The sequence below is a fragment of the Canis aureus genome, chromosome 10, assembly GCF_053574225.1.
Source record: "Canis aureus isolate CA01 chromosome 10, VMU_Caureus_v.1.0, whole genome shotgun sequence".
NCBI lineage: Eukaryota > Metazoa > Chordata > Mammalia > Carnivora > Canidae > Canis > Canis aureus.
Genome location: NC_135620.1, coordinates 1,437,804 through 1,460,455, shown reverse-complemented (window position 1 = coordinate 1,460,455; position 22,652 = coordinate 1,437,804). Strand labels below are relative to the sequence as shown.

The following is a 22,652-nucleotide window of genomic DNA, read 5'->3' as shown; positions in this document are numbered from 1 at the left end:
AGCTCTGCCTGCCCCTGTGAGTAAGCCACCCTAAGCTGCCTCAAGCAAGCGCATCCTCACTTCACGTTGTATTCTGTACACTGGATTGGGATACACACATAAGTGCCATGTTCACCATTTCCCAGTTTTGAAGAATAGCTCTATGGAAAATGTAAACAGTGGGGAGAAATGAACATATGGTGTCCTATTTTTAGAAACTTTCAAGAGAGTAATGAGGTTTGGATGGAGGCTTGGGTTTCTACTCTGAATATTCTGGCCCTTTGAGTGGCCTCCAGCATGGCCATTATGGTTCACAAAACATGTAACCGAAAGTCTAAGATCCTTCCAGCATTAAAGCTGGGCTTCCCCATTATTTAAAATGCACAAGTACAGCTATCAGCTATTTAAAAAGAATTTAACTTGCTTTTTGTATCAGCTATATGTTTGTTTTTCTTATTTAATGCATAAAACAATCTTAAAGGAATATATAATCATTGTATACAGTCAAGGAATGTATTTTTAATGTTATCATATAACATTTGTGAGTAGAACCCCAAAATGTTTGCACATCAATGCAAATGATTATAGAAAACCAGCTTTCTCTGAATATCATGCATAGTATGTTAACAAGGCTATAATTTTTTTTTTAGTTTTTGTTTTAATTCCAGTTGTAACATAGTGTTGAGTTAGTTTAAGGTGTACAATACAGTGATTCAACAATTTATACATCAACAGGTACTCATTATGACATGTTTCCTCCATAATCCCCATCACCTTTTTCACCCATCCCACCAACTCTTTCCACTCTGGTAACCATCAGTTTTTTCCTCTATAATTAAGGTCTCTCTTTTTGCTTGTATCTCTTTATTCCCCTTTTGCTCATTTGTTTCTTAAATTCCACATATGAGTGAAATCATATGTTTTTCTCTGATGTATTTCACTTAACATTTGTAAAATTATTTTATTATTTTTAAATTTTTTTAAAGTTTTTATTTACATTCTAGTTAACATAAAGGATAATATTAGATTCAGGTGTACAATAATATAGTGATTCAATACTTCCATACAATAGCAGTACTCATTACAGCAAATGCCCTTCTTAATCCCCATCACCTGTTTAACCCATTCTCCCATCGTCTGGTAACCATCAGTTTGTTCTCTATAATTAAGAGCCTCTTCCTTGGTTTGTCTCTCTTTTTTCCCTTTGCTCATTAAAACAAATGAAATTCCTCATAAGAATGAAATTGTATGGTATTTTTCCTTCTCTGACTTATTTCCCTTAGCATTATACTCTCTAGCTCTATCCATGTCATTGCAAATGGCAAGATTTCATTTTTTCATGGCTTAGTAATATTCCTTGTACATATATACACCCTCTGATTTATCCATTCATCAATTGATGGACATTTGGGCTGCTTCCATATCTTGGCTATTGTAAATAATGCTGCAATAAACATGGAGATGCATGTAACCCTTTGAATTAGTGTTCTTGTATTATTTGGGTAAATACCCAGTAGTGCCATTGCTGGATAAGATAGTCGTATTTTTAACTTTTTGAGGAAACTTCATACTATTTTTCAGGGTGGCTGCATCAGTTTGCATTCCCCCCGAGTGTAAAAGGATTCCTTTTTCTCAACATCCTCACCAACACCTGTTGTTTCCTGTGTTCATTTTAGCCATTCTGTTAGGTGTGAAGTGATATCTCACTGTAGTTTTGACTTGCATTTCCCTGATGATGATTGATGTTGAGCATCTTTTCATTTGTCTGTTAGCCATCTGTATGTCTCCTTTGGAAAAATGTCTCTTCCTGTCTTCTGCCCATTTCCTAACTAGATTATTCGTTTCTTGGGTGTTGAGTTTGATAAGTTCTTTCTAGATTTTTGTATACTAACCCCTTTATCAGGTATGTCATCTGCAAATATCTTCTCCCATTCCATAGGTTTCCTTTTTAGTTTTGTTCACTGTATTCCTTGCTATGCAGAAGCTTTTTATCTTGAAGTCCCAGTAGTTTCTTTTTCTTGTTTCCCTTGCCTCCAGACGCATGTCTAGTAAGAAGTTGCCATGGCCAATGTCAAAGAGGTTACTGCCTGTGTTCTCCTCTAGGATTTTGATGGTTTCCTGTCTCAAATTTAGGTCTCTCATTCATTTTGAGTTTATTTTTGTGTATGGTTTAAGAAAATCATTCAGTTTCATTTTTTAATGTTGTCCAGTTTTCTCAACCCCTTATGTTGAAGGGACTGTCTTTTTTCCATTAGATATTCTTTATTGCTTTATGGAAAAATAACTGACCACATATGTGTGGGTCCAGCCTCTCTTCTCTCCCTGAGTTTAGGGATGGATGAGAGGTAGGGGAAGACTAAATTTCAACCTTTTTAATCATGTACTTGGTTCTCCTGAAAACCAGCTCCACCCTTAGAGGGCTTTCCAGAAGTCATCTTATTAACACAAATGAGATGTGGTTGAAAAGTCCTTGTTATGACTATCAAGAGACATCTTGATAGCTCTTATCGCTTAGGAAATTCTAAGAGTTTTAGGAGTTTTGTGCCAGAATCTAGGTGGAAGACCATATATTTCTTATTAATCATAATATCACACCTATCTTGTGTTCTCCCTGCCTTAGCCTTGAAGTTCACCCCTTATCTAAGGAGACTTGGTTCTTTTTATTGGAACATAGTACTAAAAACTAAGTTCTGGATGCTAGGTGTGTTCATTGGTACTGGAATGTTATTGTTCCAAAGCTGTCAAAACTGACCGAGCTAGGAACCATATGCATGCACACACAAATCTATTTACCTATTTATTGTGTGTGTATGTGTGCTCCATCTAACTGTACATTATAAAAACCATGAGTTCACAGATCTACTCTTACATTTTCTTCTTTCCTCTTTCATATCTCTGTATTTCATCTCTGACTGAAAAACCTCTCAGCACACATAAGGCATTTTCTTATTTGTGAAATATCTTGTTGAGCAATTCTTGTCATTATTCATCCTTGTCATGATTCATTTGAAAGTTCAAATCATCCCATAACTGATCAGTGGAGCCTCTTCACCCTGGTTCTTATGGCTTTATCACTTTCTGAGCACATTTGAATACAAGATATTCCAGATTCACCTGTACCTTCTCTGTTCCAACCCTGGAATCAGCCGTTTCTCCAAGTTCATTTCAGTGGGAAATGTCATTTAAAACTGGGATCTAAGCCCCAGGTAAAATCACTGTTTATGAGGTATCATTGCTTCTAGACATTTTAGAGCTAGAAAACACATACAAAAAGTATTTTTTAAAAATATGTTAATTGATACCTCTTATCCAATCCAGTAAAGTTTCCCTCTACCTTTCCCCCAGTCCTGTTTCTTTCTGATCTCCAGTGCACGCCATGGCTCCCAACAACATAAATTTATTGTTCCTCCTTTGCTTAGTCCTACCATATACACAAAGGAGCTTTGGAATTCACTCTTTTCATTAAAGAAAATCACATACATATATGCATACATCTATAGACAAAGGTTCCTCTTTTTGTTCCTCTTCTCCGTGGTGAGTCCTTAGCCTTTGCCAACATTTTGGTGATGTTTCCTCCACTCTAGAGGAAGTGGGAGAGCAAATCCCAGCCAGGTATCTAGGAAGCTGCCAAGGACTCAAACCTGTAGGCAAGAGAGTGCCTCACCACAGGCCCAGGGTGGGATCCGAGGGCCCATAGGGCTGTAACCAGGCATCTCTCTCATCCTCTTCAAGGATGCATGTTCTTCTAACAGGCAATGGGCAGATGGTGAGGGGATCTGGGTGTTCACCACCGTCGTGAGCTCTGGGCCTGAAATACGCACAGAGTGTCCCTGAGAAGGTGTCGGTGAAGGTGAAGATATGGGAGCCGTCTGACACATTGAAGAAGGACAGTTTTCCTGCCTCCCAGTCCAGGAAGATACCCACACGCCGTGGTGGCACACGCAGGGTGAGCGCGATGCGGTGCGGGTCCAGGACAAAATACTCACTGTGGTTCCACAGCCCCATCACCCAGTAGCCACTGGCCGGGCTTAGTTGTGCTGGCCCCATGCGTGGCACTGTGGCCAAACACACACCCAGGAACCAGCGGCTGCGCCTGCCAACATGCACTTCCCAGTAGTGGCGGCCACCAGAAAAATGCTGACAGCTCAGCACACACGTCTGCTCAGAGAACCGCTGGGGGTCTCCCATCACAGGGCCAGGCACTGCTGTGCAGGAGGACACACTCTTGCCATCCTCGGAGACTTCCAGGCTGTGGTGGGCGGAGGCTGGATCAAGGGTTACATCCACTGTGCAAAGGCACATGGTTAGTACCTGTGAAGGGTGGTTCTGGGCCTTGTCTGTCCCCTTTTCTGACAGGTAAACCTCCTAGTGCTCCTGGTGGTCACTCCCACCCCTGAAACCACCCCTGTGTACTGAAGCAGCTTGCAAGGCACTTCTGAGCACCTGAAAGCCATAATAAGAATCATATTTCTTTCCTAAACTGGAAGTTTCCTGAATGCCATACCAGGTGCCATGGAGATCGGGAGATAGAAAAGTTTCTAGTCTCTCCCAATTCCTCAAGGGAAAGGGACTCTGGGCTGGTTCAATTCCTCACTGACACACCATTCTGTGTGACCTTGAGATCATCATGTGAGCTCTGAGCCTCAGTTTTTTTAGAAGATTTTATTTATTTATTCATAAGAGACCCACACTGAGAGAGGCAGGCAGAGATATAGGCAGAGGGAGAAGTAGGCTCTGTGCAGGGAGCCTGATGTGGGACTCGATCCCGGGACCATGGGATCATGCTCTGAGCCAAAGGCAGATGCTCAACCACTGAGCCACCCAGGCATCCCTGAGCCTCAGTTTTATAGCAATGTTATGATTTTAAAACTGAAAGGGGCCTCTGAGATCATCCAGTCCAGTGCCTTCCACTCAAATACTCCATCCCTCAAAGCACACCCATTTGATAGATGGGAGCCCTAAGGATCTCTTCTATCTAACGAGGGGTTCCTACAAACTGGCACTAGCAGCCTTCCTGCCAGATGGAAACAAATCTAGTAAAACCCAGAAAGTAATGTGCTTTTAGGACAATATATGTGCACATAAAAAAGCGCGTGTGTGAATGTAATCAGATGTATGCATGCAAGCATGCAGGCACATGTGTCATGTTGTGTATGTGCAAAAGTAGGCTTATGTGTTTGTGTGTGTAGGCTCCATACTTGGCTCCTGGACACAGCCTTCCTCCAATCTCAGTTGTCTCCTCTTCCCTTCTGTTTAAGATCCAACCAACCCAAGTCACAAGTCACAGTCCCTTGACTTCAGTTACCTGCATATTGTTGGGCCGCTCTCCACTCTGAAAGCAAACAGAAAGGGAAAAGACTCAAAGATCTGATTCAGAACTCTGGAACCTTGAAGGGAGGCTCAAAATGCATGAGGGGGTGCCACAAACCTAATGATCTCATTCCCACCATGACAGCTAATTGGAGTCCAGACTGGTCTGGATTCACAATAGCATTTCTCTAGGAATTTAGGATTAAGTAGGTGGCAGATGTCAGTGCTGGGTTATGCCAGATCTGCAGGCAGTCTGATCTTGTACTGAAAAAAGGCAAGAAAACAAAGCATGTGGGCAAAGAGAACCAATACAGGTGGCTAGGATGCCCTGAAGGTTACACAAGATGTTTTAATCTCTGATCAGCAGAATAAGTCCAAGGAAGTCTGGCTGAACATGGCTTCTGTCCTAAAATGTCCTTTAGATATCCTGATTTGCCTCCTTTCATAACATGAACCATCCTGAGTGGATTTCTGTTTTATTTTATCTTATTCTATTTACAACAGAGCGATCAACAAGTCACAAAATAGCAAAAGTTTATTGCTTCTATTAAGTTTTCAGAGCTCCATAAATTTACAGCAGGGGCTTTAAATCCTGGTTTTACATCAGAATCATTAGTAGACTTTTCAAAACATATAGCTCTTGCATAGTATAACTCAATTCTATAAAGATGTTTATTCTTTCTAAATTTATCTAAAAAGGAGGTGAATGGGTGACAGGCACTGAGGGGGGCACTTGACGGGATGAGCACTGGGTGTTATTCTGTATGTTGGCAAATTGAACACCAATAAAAAATAAATTTATTATTAAAAGAATAAAATAAAATTTAAAGCAATCCCATATAAAACTGCCTTGGGATTTTTAAAGGAATTTTGTAAATTAATCCTAAAATTTGAAATGGACCTAAAAAGGTCCATTCATTTTCAAAAGGAAGCATAAAGGAGGAAAACTTGTACTTTTGGGTATTATAACAGTAAAAACAATGAAGTAATAGGTGGTCAAGAGATAGACTCATCTACATATGGGAACCAAATATGAACTAAAGGCAGTACCTACATCAATAGGAAAATCATGGATGGTGTGGTAGACGTTACTAGGAAAACTCACTCACCATGTAAAGAAAAATAGCTATATCAGCTATATCCTCACATAGCACCAAATAAAATGGCAAATTTCAGGTGGATTAAAGACATACATATAACACATGTAAAGTGAATAGAAGAAAGTGGAAGAGAGTATCTTTATGACCTAAGTGTGAGGAAGGCTTTCTTCCACAAAACTTCAAAAAAGACATGCCATAAGGTACAAATTTGATGAATATATATCTGTATAAAGATATATGTGTGTACACACACACATATATGTCTTATTGATTCAATAAAAGAAAGATAGCAACCTCATACACATACATATATACACATCAACAAAGTTTCAAAACCACAAGTCATTAGGTAAAAATTTGATGACTTAGATTTTATCAAAATTAATGGTTTCTTTTCAATGGAAAACCATGGACACACACACACACACATAAACATATACATATATGTATGTGTGTGTGCTAGTGTATGTGTGATATATGTGATATACATAAGTATCAGGTTCCCTTGAATCAATAAAAGATAGCAAACTCATACTAAAAACAGCAAAGGGGACACTGAGTGGCTCAGTTAAACTTCTGATCCTTGATTTCAGCTCAGGTCTTCATTTCAGAGTCATGAGTTTGAGCCCCACGTTGGGCTCCACATTGGGCATAGAGTGTACTTTTAAAAAAATGGCCAAAGGACAGGAACTGTCAACGTTCAAAAGAGGAAGCCCCAAAAGTCAAATAGCATATGAAGGGATGCCCAAACTTCTTAGTATTCAGAGGAATGCAGACTGAAAGAACAATGAGCAATCACTCATCCCCATTGACTGGCTAACTAAGAAATCTGGCTTATATGGGATGTGGACACATGGAGCCTCCATGCACTACCAATGGCAAGATGATAACACTACCTTCGGGGGATCCCTCTATCCCACTTAGTGACATATTTCCCATTGGCCAGCAATTGCCTTCCTGGGTATACATCCCAGAGAAATCGCCACATAAGGCCAGAAGGTGACAAATTTGAGGCCATTCATTCAGCATTGTGTGCAGTGATGTGGAGTTGGAGGCAGGCTGGATATCTATTCCAAGAAGGTAGCTGACTAAAATGGAGTATACTGCAGCAAGAAGACACAGACCAGATATGGTAACAGGGGTGTATATTAAAACAGGGATGAGTAAGAAAAGCAAGGACTAGCACAAGATGGTAAACATCATTTAAAAAACTGAAATGCTTGTGCATGAAGCAGAAATTCACCCTTTGCAAGCATACAAAATAAAGATGTGCATTAGACTATTTGCTTTTTGTGGGGAATGGAGGAAAGGACAGGGGAAAATATTTGCAGAGAGACTAACATGCCCACTCTAGCCCCACAGGTCAGAGTCTTTGAGGGTGGGCACAAAGATCCAGGTGATTCTGATGTGCAATCAGAATTGGCACCAATGGTTTTAATATGCTTACATCTCAGGACAAATGTAAAGTAAATAGGAAAGTAAAACTTGAATATAGCCTCTACTAAGTGACATATTTTAATACATGCCATGTGCCTGTGGAAGAAACTAGAATAAAGTTGGTTAGTCAGAGTGAGTGACTGGGATGTTGGATGTAAAGTGGACAGTGGGAAGGAGATGGACTTCACTCACCAGCCTGGCCTTCAGCCCTTCTCCAGTCTGAAGCAGTCATGGAAAAACAGAATTAAAAACACCAGGTCAATGCTGCTTCCCTGCTCACACATTGCATTTTGCACTCCCCCCGCCCTTCTCCCCTTTCTCCTGCCACCCACATGGCTAGCAGTGTTCCAACCTGGCTATCATACCTGGTTAGGAAATGAGATGGATATATATGGAAAATCAGATGCTAAAAGGTAGACAGGAAGAAATAACCTGAAGAGGGGTCACTTACCAAGCTCTGTCTGAAGCCTCTCTGTAAGCAAAATACACAGAGAAAATGTCAGTCTTTGGGTGAGGGAAACCACCTTCCCAGGGCAGTTAGGCCACTAGGAGGAGATTTCTTATTCTTAAACCACTGCTCATCTCAATCCCATCTTAGTCTCTGTACCACTCATCTGCATGATTCTTATGACTCATCCTATTCTTTGTTCTAAGGCAGAAATCTGCCTGGGGCTAGAAAAGGAAAACAGATCCTGGTACTGAGGGGTCTCTTCCCAGGGGTAATGTCTAGTTTGAGAGGCTACAGTTCATTTACCCTGGATTCAGAAACTTTTCCTGGGGAGGAGGTCTTTCATTAATTCAGGCACTGAGCACAGCCTCTGTGATCCTCAGGGTCACTTACTGCGTCCATTACTTAAAGGACTGGGAAAATTATAAAGGGAAACAAACCATGAGGCTCCTAACCCTGGGTAACAAACAAAGGGTTGTGGAAGGGGAGGTGGGGGGGTGGGGTAACTGGGTGACAGGCACTGAGGAGGGCCTTGATGGGATGAGCACTGAGTGTGATAATATATGTTGGAAAATTGAATTTAAATAAAAACAATAAAGGACTGAGAAGATATCATAGTCAATTATCTCCCCTGGCCAGATATTAAGACTTGGATATTTTGTCACTAGGAATGCATTGCTTTGACTTCTCCACTCAATGCCTTGTTTTAAAAGTAAATCATTCTGCCTAGGAGCTTGGGAAGTTAGTGAAGTAGGAGGACTCTGAGCTCACTCCTTCACATGTTTTCAACTAGATATCATCCATATCCAAAGACTGGCAAAGAGATCTGAAGACTGGCAGAAAAAAAATTCACAACTAAATATAGAGACAAAGCTTTATCTGAAAGATTAAGATGGTCAGAAAGATGGAGGGATGCTCCCTGCACACATGGAGAGAGTAGGGAAAAGGGTCCTCACACAAGGAGGACTGATCCTCATAACATTTGGTTTTAAAAACCAGAGGGGTTGAGTTATGTGAGTTTATAAAACCAGTGGGATTTGGAAGCTGGAGCATTTTTTTGTTATTGTTTGTTTGGGTTTTGTTTTTGTTTATCACAAGTGAAAGAACAGGACAAGGACAAGGCAGAGAACTAAACAAAACAGATAGAAGTAACATGTCTGATAGAGAATTTAAAGCAATGATCCTAAGGAACTCACTGGATTTGAGAAAAGACTGGAAGACATGACTGAGTTCCTTAGCACAGAAATAAGAAGAAACAGCAGAGGGCAAATGAAATGAAAACATGCTTGATGGAGCAAACAGCAGGCTGGAAAAAGCAAAGGAATGAATTAGTGACCAGAAGACAGAGTAACAGAGAACCAACAAGCTGAACAAAAGAGAGAGAGAAGAATTATGCAAAACAAGAATAGACCTAGGGAACTCAGTAACTGCATCAAACATAATAACGTTTGTATTATAGGAGTCCCAGAACAAGAGAGAGAGAGAAAGGGGGACAGAAAATTTATCTGAAGAAATAATAACTGAAAACCTCCCTAAACTGGAGGAGGGAACAAATATCCAGCCTAGGAAGTACAGAGAATTCCCATCAAAACCAACAAGAGCAGATCGAACTAAGACTTACAGTAATTAAATTCACAAAATACAGTCATAGAGGAGGTAAGATGGTGGAAGAGTAGGGGAACTCATTTCATCTGGTCCCCTGAATTTAGCTAGATAACTATCAAATCAGTATGAATACCCATGAATTCAACCTGAGATGTAAGAAATGAATTGCTGGAACTTGACAAGTAGAAAAGCGACCACTTTCTGCATGATAGGAGGTGCAGAGAAATGAATCCAAAGCAATATATTGGAAGATTAATGGTGGGGGGAGGGAGCCTCCATAAGCCAACTACTGGAAAGTAATACAGCCCCAGAGCACAAAATCAGAACCCTTAGAAGTCTGCTCTAGTGAGAGACTTCCCTGCCTGAAAGGTGCTCTGGTGGTGAAATAGGGAAGAATCTTGGTTGAGACAGTGTGGTCTCAGGACCCTTGGAGTCACAGAAAGAACAGGGGTTCCTGAGCTGGTGAGTTCCCAAGCATTGGAGTGGGGAAACTGGTTATTGTCAGCGAGCCAGGGAAGGGGCTCTCAACTCAGTTTACCATAAACCACAAGCCATGGGCTGATTGGGTGACCACTCTCCATGTGAGGATTCTGCAAAGGACAGGAATACAGGAACCCTCCACCTTCCCCTGGGAAGGGTGGACTGGATGGGCACATGACTAGGCAATAGCTCTCAGTGTGGGGACCCTGTAAAGGACAGTGATGGGGCAACCCCCCCCTTCCCCCAGGTGGGGTGAAGCGGGTATGCAAATGATCAGGCAACTGTTCTAAGGACCAAGTCACTACAAAGTGCAGAAACAGGGGACCTTCTGCCTTCCCCAGGAGGATCAGTGTGGGTGCGCACCACAGGAGTCTGCAGGATTTGGCATACACAAAAGTGAAAGCAAATGGTTTACTGAAGAGAGGGGACTGTGATCTTTCTGCTCTGGGGCTAGAGATCAGGGCACAGCCATTTTTGTTTTGGTCCTCTAAAGGGGTGTATAAAGCCCTCAGGGAACAAAAAGCCACACAGATCAACCAAAAAGAGCTTACACTGAGACCAATCATCCAACAAAAGGGAGTGTGCAACTCTGCCCAGAAAAATCACCATAGCAGGCACGTATCAGGAGGTTAGCTGGAACAACAGGCCTGAATAGCAGGTTTATGGACCTCGAAGGAGTGCAAAACTCCAGCATTAGGGGAAAACAGTATAAAGAATTTGTGGTATTTTCTCATAATTCATTTATCTTTCGGTTTAAAATTTTCCTTTTTATCTTTTTTCAACTAGTTTCTTGTTTTATCAACTCTTATTTTAAGTCTTTTTAAAACTTCTATGTTTTACATTTACATTTTCTAGATATATTCTTCATTTTTGGCTTCCTTTCACTCTTCAATTGAATTTTGTATATATGTGTGACTTTTGCTTTCTTTAAAATTTTGGGACTTAGAGTCTTCTAACGCATAGACCAAACTATATTCAGGACCAAGTGAATCACCGTTTTGTCCACTTGTGAGATTACATTCACTCTCCCTCCCCCAATGTTTTCTCTCTTTTTTTTAACCCCTTTTCCCTTTTCTTTGTCTTTTTTCTTTCTTTCTTTCTTTCCTTTTTGTTTGTTTCTGATCTCTTTGGATTTGTCTAGTGTGTATTTCACTTGGGTCATGATTGATATTTTTGACTTTGTTCACTCATTCATCTATTCTTCTTTGGGCAAAATGACTAGAAGGAGGAATTCAAAACAAAGAAAGAACCATCACATCATGTGATTATGAGCACTGGGCATTATACACAACTAATGAATTATTGTAAACTACATTTGAAACTAATGATGTATGATATGTTAGCTAATTGAATTTAAATTTTAAAAAGGATGCTAAAAAAAGAAACAGAGCCAATACTCTCTATCACAGACCTAATAGATATGGATATAAGTAAAATGTCAGAGCTGGAATTCAGGATAACAGTTATAAAGTTACTGGCTGAACTTAAAGAAAGCATAAAAGACTCTAGAGAATCTTAGTACAGAAATGAACTAATCAGGCCCAAATTTAAAATGCTCCAAATGAGATACAGTCTAATTTGGATGCTCTACCAGCTAGGGTAAATGAGGCAGAAGAGAGAGTCAGTGACATAGTAGATAAATTGATGGAAAAGAAGGAAGTTGAGGAAAAGAGATAAAAACAACTAATGGATCATGAGGGGGAATTTTCAGAAATCAACGATTTCAAAATATGAAAAAATATTAGAATTATTGGTGTCCCTGAAGAGGAATAAATACCCACCATTTGCTTCAACGTGGATGGAAATGGAGGGTATTATGCTGAGTGAAGTGAGTCAATCAGAGAAGGACAAACATTATATGTTCTCATTCATTTGGGGAATATAAATAATAGTGAAAGGGAATATAAGGGAAGGGAGAAGAAATGTGTGGGAAATATCAGAAAGGGAGACAGAACATAAAGACTCCTAACTCTGGGAAGCGAACTGGGGGTGGTGGAAGGGGAGGAGGGTGGGGGGTGGGGGTGAATGGGTGGCGGGCACTGAGGGGGGCACTTGACGGGATGAGCACTGGGTGTTATTCTGTATGTTGGTAAATTGAACACCAATAAAAAATAAATTTATTTAAAAAGTCCACAATAGCCAAACTGTGGAAGGAGCCTCGGTGTCCATCAAAAGATGAATGGATAAAGAAGATGTGGTTTATGTATACAATGGAATATTACTCAGCCATTAGAAACGACAAATACCCACCATTTGCTTCAATGTGGATGGAACTGCAGAGTATTATGCTGAGTGAAGTAAGTTAATCGGAGAAGGACAAACATTATATGTTCTCCTTCCTTTGGGGAATATAAATAATAGTGAAAGGGAATATAAGGGAAGGGAGAAGAAATGTGTGGGAAATATCAGAAAGGGAGACAGAACATAGAGACTCCTAACTCTGGGAAACGAACTAAGGGTGGTGGAAGGGGAGGAGGGTGGGGGGTGGAGGTGAATGGGTGACGGGCACTGAGGGGGGCACTTGAGGGCATGAGCACTTGGTGTTATTCTGTATGTTGGCAAAGTGAACACCAATAAAAAATAAATTTATTATAAAAAAATTAAAAAATAAATTTATTTAAAAAAAAATGACCCAGGGGGAGAGGAGGGCAGAGTATATTTGAGCAAATCAGAGCTGAGAACTTCCCTAATCTGGGGAAAGAAACAGGCATTCAAGTCCAAGTGGTAGAGAGGACCCCCTCCCAAACTCAATAAAAATAGATCGACACTCTGGCATATCTCTGAAGCTTGAAAATTTCAGAGATAAAGAGAAATCAGATAAGAGAAAATATGAAAGCAGGTTGAGACAAGAGGTTCTTAACCTATAAGGGCAGGAACAGTAGACTGGCATTAGACCTATCCACAGAGACCTGGCAGGCCAGAAAGGGCTGGCATAACATATTCAAGGTACTACATGAGGAAAAAACGACATCAAAAATACTTTATCCAACAAGGCCATCATTCAGAATGGAAGGCAAGATAAAGAGCTTCCAGGACAGACAGAAACTGAAAGAATATGTGACCACCAAGCCAGCCCTCCAAGAAATACTAAAGAGGATCCTGTAAGCAAAGAGGGAGCCCAAGAGCAACATAGGCCAGAAATAAACAGAGACAACTTGCAGAAACAGAGACTGTACAACGACACTAAATTCATATCTTGCATTATTTACTCTGAATGTGAGTGGGCTAAATACTCCACTCAAAAGACACAGGGTATCAGATTGAATAAAAGAGCAAGACCCATCCATATGCTGTCTACAAGAGACTCTTTAAACCTAAAGATACCTTAAAACTGAAAATGAGGGTGTGGAGAATGATTTACCATGCAAATAGACCTCAAAAGAAAGCTGGAATAGCAATTCTCATATCAGATAAATTAGATTTTAAACCAAAGACTGTAGTAGGAGATGAAGAGAGACACTATATCATACTTAAAGGGTCTATCCAACAGTAAGATATTAAAAATATAAATAATATAAATATTTAAAATATTTATAATTGTTAGATCTCCCAATCTAGGAGCAGCCAATTATATAAACCAATTAATAACCAAATTAAAAAGAAAACACATAGATGATAAGGCATTGGTAGTAAGGGACTTCAACATCCCACTCATAGCAATGGACATATAATCTACTAAACAGAAGATCACCAAAGAAACAAGGACTTTGAATTACATACTGGACCAGATGGACTTCACAGATACATAGAGAACATTCCATCCTAAAGCAACAGAATAGACATTCTTCTCAATTGCACATGGAACATTCTCCAGAATAGACAACATACTGGGTCATAAATCAAGTCTCAACCAATACCAAAAGACTGGGATTATTCCCTGCATATTTTCAACCACAGTGCTTTGAAACTTGCACTCATTCAGAAGAGGAAAACTGGAAGGAATTCAAACACTTGAAGGTTAAAGAGAATCCTACTAAAAAATGAATGAGTCAATCAGGAAATTAAAGAACTAAAAAGATTTATGCAAGTATTGAAAATGAAAGTACAACTGTTCAAAACCTTTAGGATATAATAAAGGTGGTCTTAAGAGAGAAGTACATTTCAACAGAAGCCTCTCTCAAAAAAACTAGAAAAATCTCAAAAACACAAGCTAAACTTCCAACTAAAGAAATTAGAGAAGAATAGCAAATAAAGCCTAAATCAAGCAGGAGAATAGAAATATTAAAGATTAAAGCAGAAATCAATGAAATAGAAACCAAAATAACAGTAGAACAGATCAACTAAAGTAGGAGGTGGTTCTTTGAAAAAATTAATAAGATCAATAAACCCTTGGCCAGACTTATTAAAAATGAAAGAGAAAGGACTCAAATTAGGAAATCATGAATGAAAAGGGAAAGATCACAAACACCACCAAGTAAATGTAAATGATTTTAAGAACATATTATGAGCAAGTATATGCCAATGAATTAGGGCAATCTGGGAGAAATGGATGCATTCCTAGAAAATTATAAACTACTAAAACAGAAACAAGAAAAAATAGAAAACCTGAACAGACCCATAACCAGCAAGGAAATTGGAGCAGTCATCAAAAACCTCCCAAGAAACAAGAGTTCAAGACCAGATGGCTTCCCAGGGGAATTTTGTCAAACATTTAAAGAAATAATACCTATTCTACTGAAGCTGTTTCAAAAGATAGAAATAGAAAATATCTACAGTCATTCTATAAAGCCAGCATTATCTTGTCCCCAAACCAAAGACCCCATCAAAAAGGAGAGTTACAGACAAATATTCCTGATGAACTTACCAAGAAATGAGCCAATAGGATCCAATAGTACATTAAAAGGTTTATTAACCACAACCAAGTGTGATATATTCCTGGGACGGAGGGTGGTTCAACATCCCCAAATCAATTGTGACAGATCACATTAATAAAAGAAAAGATAAGAAACATAAGACCCTCTCAATTGATGTAGAAAAAGAACTTGAGGGATGCCTAGGTGGCTCAGTGGTTTAGGGCCTGCCTTCAGCCCAGGGTGTGATCCTGGAGTCCCTGCCTGAGTCCCACATCGCCTTCCTGCATGGAGCCTGCTTCTCCCTCTGCCTATGTCTCTGCCTCTCTTTCCCCCTGTGTCTCTCATGAATAAATGAATAAAATCTTAAAAAAATAAAAAGCACTTGACAAAATACAGTATCTTTTCTTGCCAAAAACTCTCCACAGTATAGGGAAAGAAGGAACATACCTCAATATCATAAAAGCCATCTACAAAAATCCCACAGTGAATATCATTCTCAAAGGGGAAAAACTGAGAACTTTCACCCCTATACTTAGAAACACAGCAGGGATGCCCACTCACACTCTCACTGCTGTTGTTCAACATAGTACTGGAATTCCTAGCCTCAACAATAAGACAGAAAAAAGAAACAAAAGGCATTTAATTTGGCAAAGAAAAACTCTCTTCACAGATGATATGATACTGTATATGTAGAACCCAAAGACTCTGCCCCCAAATTGCGAGAACTCATAAAGCAATTCAGCAACTTGGCAAGATTTAAAATAAATGCACAGAAATCAGTTGCATTTCTATACACCAAAAATGAGACAGAAGAAAGAGAAGTTAAGGAATTGATCCTATTTACTATGTGGGATAAAATCCCACATCAAGATCCTCATTGGGAGCCTGCCTCTCCCTCTGCCTATGTCTCTGCCTTTCTCTGTGTGTCATAAACAAACAAACAAACAAACAAACAAACAAACAAACCTGGAGGGTATTATGCTGAGTGAAATAAGTCAATCGGAAAGGGACAAACATTATATGGTCTCATTCATTTGGGGAACATAAAAATTAGTGAAAGGGAATAAAGGGAAAGGAGAGAAAATGAGTGAAAATATGAGTGAGGGTCACAAAACATGAGAGACACCTAACTCTGGGAAATGAACAAGAGGTAGTGGAAGGGGAGGTGGGCAGGGGGCTGGGGTGACTGGGTGATGGGCACTTGGTGGGATGAGCACTGGGTGTTATGCTGTATGTTGGCAAATTGAACTCCAATAAAAAATTAAAAAAAAAAAGAAAATAGAATTTCAACATCAAAAAAAAGTCCCACACCAGGCTCCTCACGGGGAGCCTGCCTCTCCCTATTTCTCTGCCTCTCTCTGTGTGTTTTAAACAAACAAACAAATAAATAAATAAATAAAATCTTTAAAAAAACCTAACATAGGAAAAAAGAAAAAATATTCCAAAAATATATGGAGGAAAAATTTTATTTTTTTTAAATTTTTATTTATTTATATAGTCAGAGAGAGAGAGAGAGAGAGAGAGAGAGGCAGAGACACAGGCAGAGGGAGAAGCAGGCCCCATGCACCGGGAGCCCGACGTGGGATTCGATTCCGGGTCTCCAGGATCGTGCCCTGGGCCAAAGGCAGGCGCCAAACCGCTGGGCCCCCCACGGATCCCTGGAGGAAAAATTTTAAAAGGAGCAAACAAAAGAAATCAATAACTTGTAAGTGAAAATAAATACGAGTCTCAGAACATTTTCAACAGAAGCTTTGCAAGCCAAAAGAAAGTAGCCTTTTTTCTTTTTTTTGAAGTGCTGAGTGGGTAAGATATGCAACCAAGATACTCTATCCAGAACTCTGAACTCTGACTATTGTTCAGACTAGAAGGAGAGATAAAGACTTACCCAACAACAATTAAAGGACCTCATGACCACTAAACAAGTGCTTTAAGAATTGTTAAAATAGAGGAGGGGCAGGATGGCGGAGGAGTAGGGTCCCCGAGTCACCTGTCCCCACCAAATTACCTAGATAACCTTCCAATCATCCTGAAAATCTACGAATTCGGCCTGAGATTTAAAGAGAGACCAGCTGGAATGCTACAGTGAGAAGAGTTCGCGCTTCTATCAGGTAGGAAGACGGGGAAAAAGAAATAAAGAAACAAAAGGCCTCCAAGGGGGAGGGGCCCCGCGAGGACCCGGGATGAGGCCGCGGCGAGTGTCCCCAGGACAGGAGAGCCCCGTCCCGGAGGAGCAGGAGCTGCACCGACCTTCCCGGGAGGAAAGGGGCTCGCAGGGGGTTGGAGCAGGACCCAGGAGGGCGGGGATGCCCTCGGGCTCCCGGGGACACTAACAGACACCTGCGCCCCGGGAGAGTGCGCCGAGCTCCCTAAGGGCTGCAGCACGCACGGCGGGACCCGGAGCAGCTCGGAGGGGCTCGGGGGCGGCTCAGCGGAGGGGGCTGTGGGGCGGGAGCAGCTCGGGGGGCTCGGGGGAGGCTCCGCGGAGGGGGCTGCGGGGCGGGAGCAGCTCGGAGGGGCTCGGGGGAGGCTCCGCGGAGGGGGCTGCGGGGCGGGAGCAGCTCGGGGGGCTCGGGGGAGGCTCCGCGGAGGGGGCTGCGGGGCGGGAGCGCGAATCCAACAGCGCAGGCTCCGGAGCACAGGGCACCGGGACACAGCCCAGGATCCGGCCTCCCCCGGGACAGGCAGAGGCCGGGAGGGCCCAGGACCGCGAGGACGCTCCTGCCCCGAGCTGAGCAGATCAGCGGCCCCGCCCAGAGCCTCCAGGCCCTGCAGAGGCAGAGCTCAGTAGTCACTGCGGGAGCTGAATCCAGGGCTGCAGAGCTGCCGCCGCCACTGGGGTTGTTCCTCCTGGGACCTCACGGGGTAAACAACCCCCACTGAGCCCTGCACCAGACAGGGGGCAGAGCAGCTCCCCCAAGTGCTAACACATGAAAATGAGCACAACAGGCCCCTCCCCCAGAAGACCAGCTGGACTGACAACTTCCAGGAGAAGCCAAGGGACTTAAAGTACACAGAATCAGAAGATACTCCCCCGTGTTTTTTTTTTTTTTTTCATTTTGATTTCTGTTTGCTTCCCCCACCCTTTTTTCCTTTTTTTTCTTTTTCTTTCTCTTTTTCTTCTCTTTTTTTCTTTTTTTCTTCCTTTTTTCTTTTTCCCTTTTCTTTCCTTCTTTTTCCCTCTCTTCTCCTTTTCCCAATACAACTTGTTTTTGGCCACTCTGCACTGAGCCAAAGGACTAGAAGGAAAACCTCACCTCAAAAGAAAGAATCAGAAACAGTCTTCTCTCCCACAAAATTACAAAATCTGGATTACAATTCAATGTCAGAAAGCCAATTCAGAAGCACTATTATACAGCTACTGGTGGCTCTAGAAAAAAGCATAAAGGACTCAAGAGACGTCATGACTGCAGAATTTATTTATTTATTTATTTATTTATTTATTTATTTATTTATTTTTATTTATGATAGTCACAGAGAGAGAGAGAGAGAGAGAGAGGCTGAGACACAGGCAGAGGGAGAAGCAGGCTCCATGCACCAGCAGCCCGATGTGGGATTCGATCCTGGGTCTCCAGGACCACGCCCTGGGCCAAAGGCAGGCGCCAAACCGCTGCGCCACCCAGGGATCCCATGACTGCAGAATTTAGATCCAATCAGGCAGAAATTAAAAATCAATTGAATGAGATACAATCCAAACTAGAAGTCCTAATGACGAGGGTTAACAAGGTGCAAGAACGAGTGAGTGACATAGAAGACAAGTTGATGGCAAAGAGGGAAACTGAGGAAAAAAGAGACAAACAATTAAAACACCATGAAGACAGATTAAGGGAAATAAACGACAGCCTGAGGAAGAAAAACCTACGTTCAATTGGGGTTCCTGAGGGCGCCAAAAGGGCCAGAGGGCCAGAATATGTACTTGAACAAATCCTATCTGGAAACTTCCCTAATCTGGGAAGGGAAACAGGCATTCAGATCCAGGAAATAGAGAGATCCCCCCCTAAAATCAGTAAAAACCGTTCAACACCTCGACATTTAATAGTTAAGCGTTCAAATTCCAAAGATAAAGAGAAGATCCTTAAAGCTGCAAGAGACAAGAAATCCCTGACCTTTATGGGGAGGAGTATTAGGGTAACAGCAGACCTCTCCACGGAGACCTGGCAGGCCAGAAAGGGCTGGCAGGATATATTCAGCGTCCTAAATGAGAAGAACATGCAACCAAGAATACTTTATCCAGCAAGGCTCTCATTCAAAACAGAAGGAGAGATAAAGAGCTTCCAACAGGCAGGAACTGAAAGAATATGTGACCTCCAAACCAGCTCTGCAAGAAATTTTAAGGGGGACTCTTAAAATTCCCCTTTAAGAAGAAGTTCAGTGCAACAATCCACAAAAACAAGGACTGAATAGATATCATGATGACCCTAAACTCATATCCTTCGATAGTAACTCTGAACGTGAACGGGCTTAATGACCCCATCAAAAGGCGCAGGGTTTCAGACTGACTGGATAAAAAAGCAGGACCCATCTATTTGCTGTCTACAAGAGACTCATTTTAGACAGAAAGAAGGACACCTACAACCTGAAAATAAAAGGTTGGAGGACCATTTACCATTCAAATGGTCCTCAAAAGAAAGCAGGGGTAGCCATCCTTATATCAGATAAACTAAAATTTACCCCGAAGACTGTAGTGAGAGATGAAGAGGGACACTATCTCATACTTAAAGGATCTATCCAACAAGAGGACTTAACAATCCTCAATATATATGCCCCAACTGTGGGAGCTGCCAAATATTTAAACCAATTAATAACCAAAGTGAAGAAACACTTAGATAATAATACACTTATACTTGGTGACTTCAATCTAGCTCTTTCTACCCTCCATAGTTCTTCTAAGCACAACATCTCCAAAGAAATGAGAGCTTTAAATATACACTAATGATACACTAGACCAGATGGATTTTGCAGATATCTATAGAACTTACATCCAAACTCAACTGAATACACATTCTTCTCAAGTGCACATGGAACTTTCTCCAGAATAGACCACATACTGGGTCACAAATAGGGTCTGAACCAATACCAAAAGATTGGGATCGTCCCCTGCATATTCTCAGACCATAATGCCTTGAAATTAGAACTAAATCACAACAAGAAGTTTGGAAGGACCTCAAACACGTGGAGGTTAAGGACCATCCTGCTAAAAGATAAAAGGGTCAACCAGGAAATTAAGGAAGAATTAAAAAGATTCATGGAAACTAATGAGAATGAAGATACTACCATTCAAAATCTTTGGGATGCAGCAAAAGCAGTCCTAAGGGGGAAATACATCGCAATACAAGCATCCATTCAAAAACTGGAAAGAACTCAAATACAAAAGCTAACCTTACACATAAAGGAGCTAGAGAAAAAACAGCAAATAGATCCTACACCCAAGAGAAGAAGGGAGTTAATAAAGATTCGAGCAGAACTCAACGAAATCGAGACCAGAAGAACTGTGGAACAGATCAACAAAACCAGGAGTTGGTACTTTGAAAGAATTAATAAGATAGATAAACCATTAGCCAGCGTTATTAAAAAGAAGAGAGAGAAGACTCAAATTAATAAAATGAGAATGAGAAAGGAGAGATCACTACCAACACCAAGGAAATACAAACGATTTTAAAAACATATTATGAACAGCTATACGCCAATAAATTAGGCAATCTAGAAGAAATGGATGCATTCCTGGAAAGCCACAAACCGCCAAAACTGGAACAGGAAGAAATACAAAACCTGAACAGGCCAATAACCAGGGAGGAAATTGAAGCAGTCATCAAAAACCTCCCAAGACACAAGAGTCCAGGGCCAGATGGCTTCCCAGGGGAATTCTATCAAACGTTTGAAGAAGAAACCATACCTATTCTACTAAAGCTGTTTGGAAAGATAGAAAGAGATGGAGTACTTCCAAATTCGTTCTATGAGGCCAGCATCACCTTAATTCCAAAACCAGACAAAGACCCCACCAAAAAGGAGAATTACAGACCAATATCCCTGATGAACATGGATGCAAAAATTCTCCACAAATTACTAGCCAATAGGATCCAACAGTACATTAAGAAAATTATTCACCATGACCAAGTAGGATTTATCCCCGGGACACAAGGCTGGTTCAACACTTGTAAAACAATCAATGATTCATCATATCAGCAAGAGAAAAACCAAGAACCATATGATCCTCTCATTAGATGCACAGAAAGCATTTGACAAAATACAGCATCCATTCCTGATCAAAACTCTTCAGAGTGTAGGGATAGAAGGAACATACCTCGACATCTTAAAAGCCATCTATGAAAAGCCTACAGCAAATATCATTCTCAATGGGGAAGCACTGGGAGCCTTTCCCCTAAGATCAGGAACAAGACAGGGATGTCCACTCTCACCACTGCTATTCAACATAGACTCGAAGTCCTAGCCTCAGCAATCAGACAACAAAAAATATTCAGGGCATTCAAATTGGCAAAGAAGAAGTCAAACTCTCCCTCTTCGCTGATGACATGATACTCTACCTAGAAAACCCAAAAGCCTCCACCCCACGATTGCTAGAACTCATACAGCAATTTGGCAGCGTGGCAGGATACAAAATCAATGCCCAGAAATCAATGGCATTTCTCTACACTAACAATGAGACTGAAGAAAGAGAAATTAAGGAGTCAAGGCCATTTACAATTGCACCCAAAAGCATAAGATACCTAGGAATAAACCTAACCAAAGAGGTAAAGGATCTATACCCTAAAAACTATAGAACGCTTCTGAAAGAAATTGAGGAAGACACAAAGAGATGGAAAAATATTCCATGCTTATGGATTGGCAGAATTAATACTGTGAAAATGTCAATGTGACCCAGGGCAATTTACACGTTTAATGCAATCCCTATCAAAATACCATGGACTTTTTTTTCAGAGAGTTAGAACAAATTATTTTAAGATTTGTGTGGAATCAGAAAAGACCCCGAATAGCTAGGGGAATTTTAAAAACAAAAACCATATCTGGGGGCATCACAATGCAGATTTCAGGTTGTACTACAAAGCTGTGGTCATCAAGACAGTGTGGTACTGGCCCAAAACAGACACATAGATCAATGGAACAGATAGAGAACCCAGAAGTGGACCCTGAACTTTATGGTAAACTAATACTAGATAAAGGAGGAAAGACTATCCACTGGAAGAAAGACAGTCTCTTCAATAAATGGTGCTGGGAAAATTGGACATCCACATGCAGAAGAATGAAACTAGACCACTCCCTTGCACCATACACAAAGATGAACTCAAAATGGATGAAAGATCTAAATGTGAGACAAGAGTCCATCAAAATCCTAGAGGAGAACACAGGCAACACCCTTTTTGAACTTGGCCACCGTAACTTCTTGCAAGGTACATCCACGAAGGCAAGAGAAACAAAAGCAAAAATGAACTATTGGGAGTTCATCAAGATAAGAAGCTTTTGCACAGCAAAGGATACAGTCAACAA

The 22,652-nt window shown here is 41.1% G+C and overlaps 1 protein-coding gene across 1 annotated transcript in view; it reads right to left on the bottom strand.

Moving 5' to 3' along the window:
* Nucleotides 1–473: 473 nt before the first annotated feature.
* The window catches only part of BTNL9 (butyrophilin like 9), a 41,385-nt gene continuing 19,206 nt past the window's right edge, over nt 474–22,652 (bottom strand). The window contains exons 8-11 of the mRNA XM_077911049.1: nt 8,278–8,298; nt 8,019–8,045; nt 5,285–5,311; nt 474–4,265 (exon numbers count right to left, since the gene is read on the bottom strand). Of these exons, the coding sequence (XP_077767175.1) occupies nt 3,640–4,265; nt 5,285–5,311; nt 8,019–8,045; nt 8,278–8,298 (701 nt within the window). The 3' untranslated portion in view covers nt 474–3,639. The remainder of the gene's footprint in view (nt 4,266–5,284; nt 5,312–8,018; nt 8,046–8,277; nt 8,299–22,652) is intronic.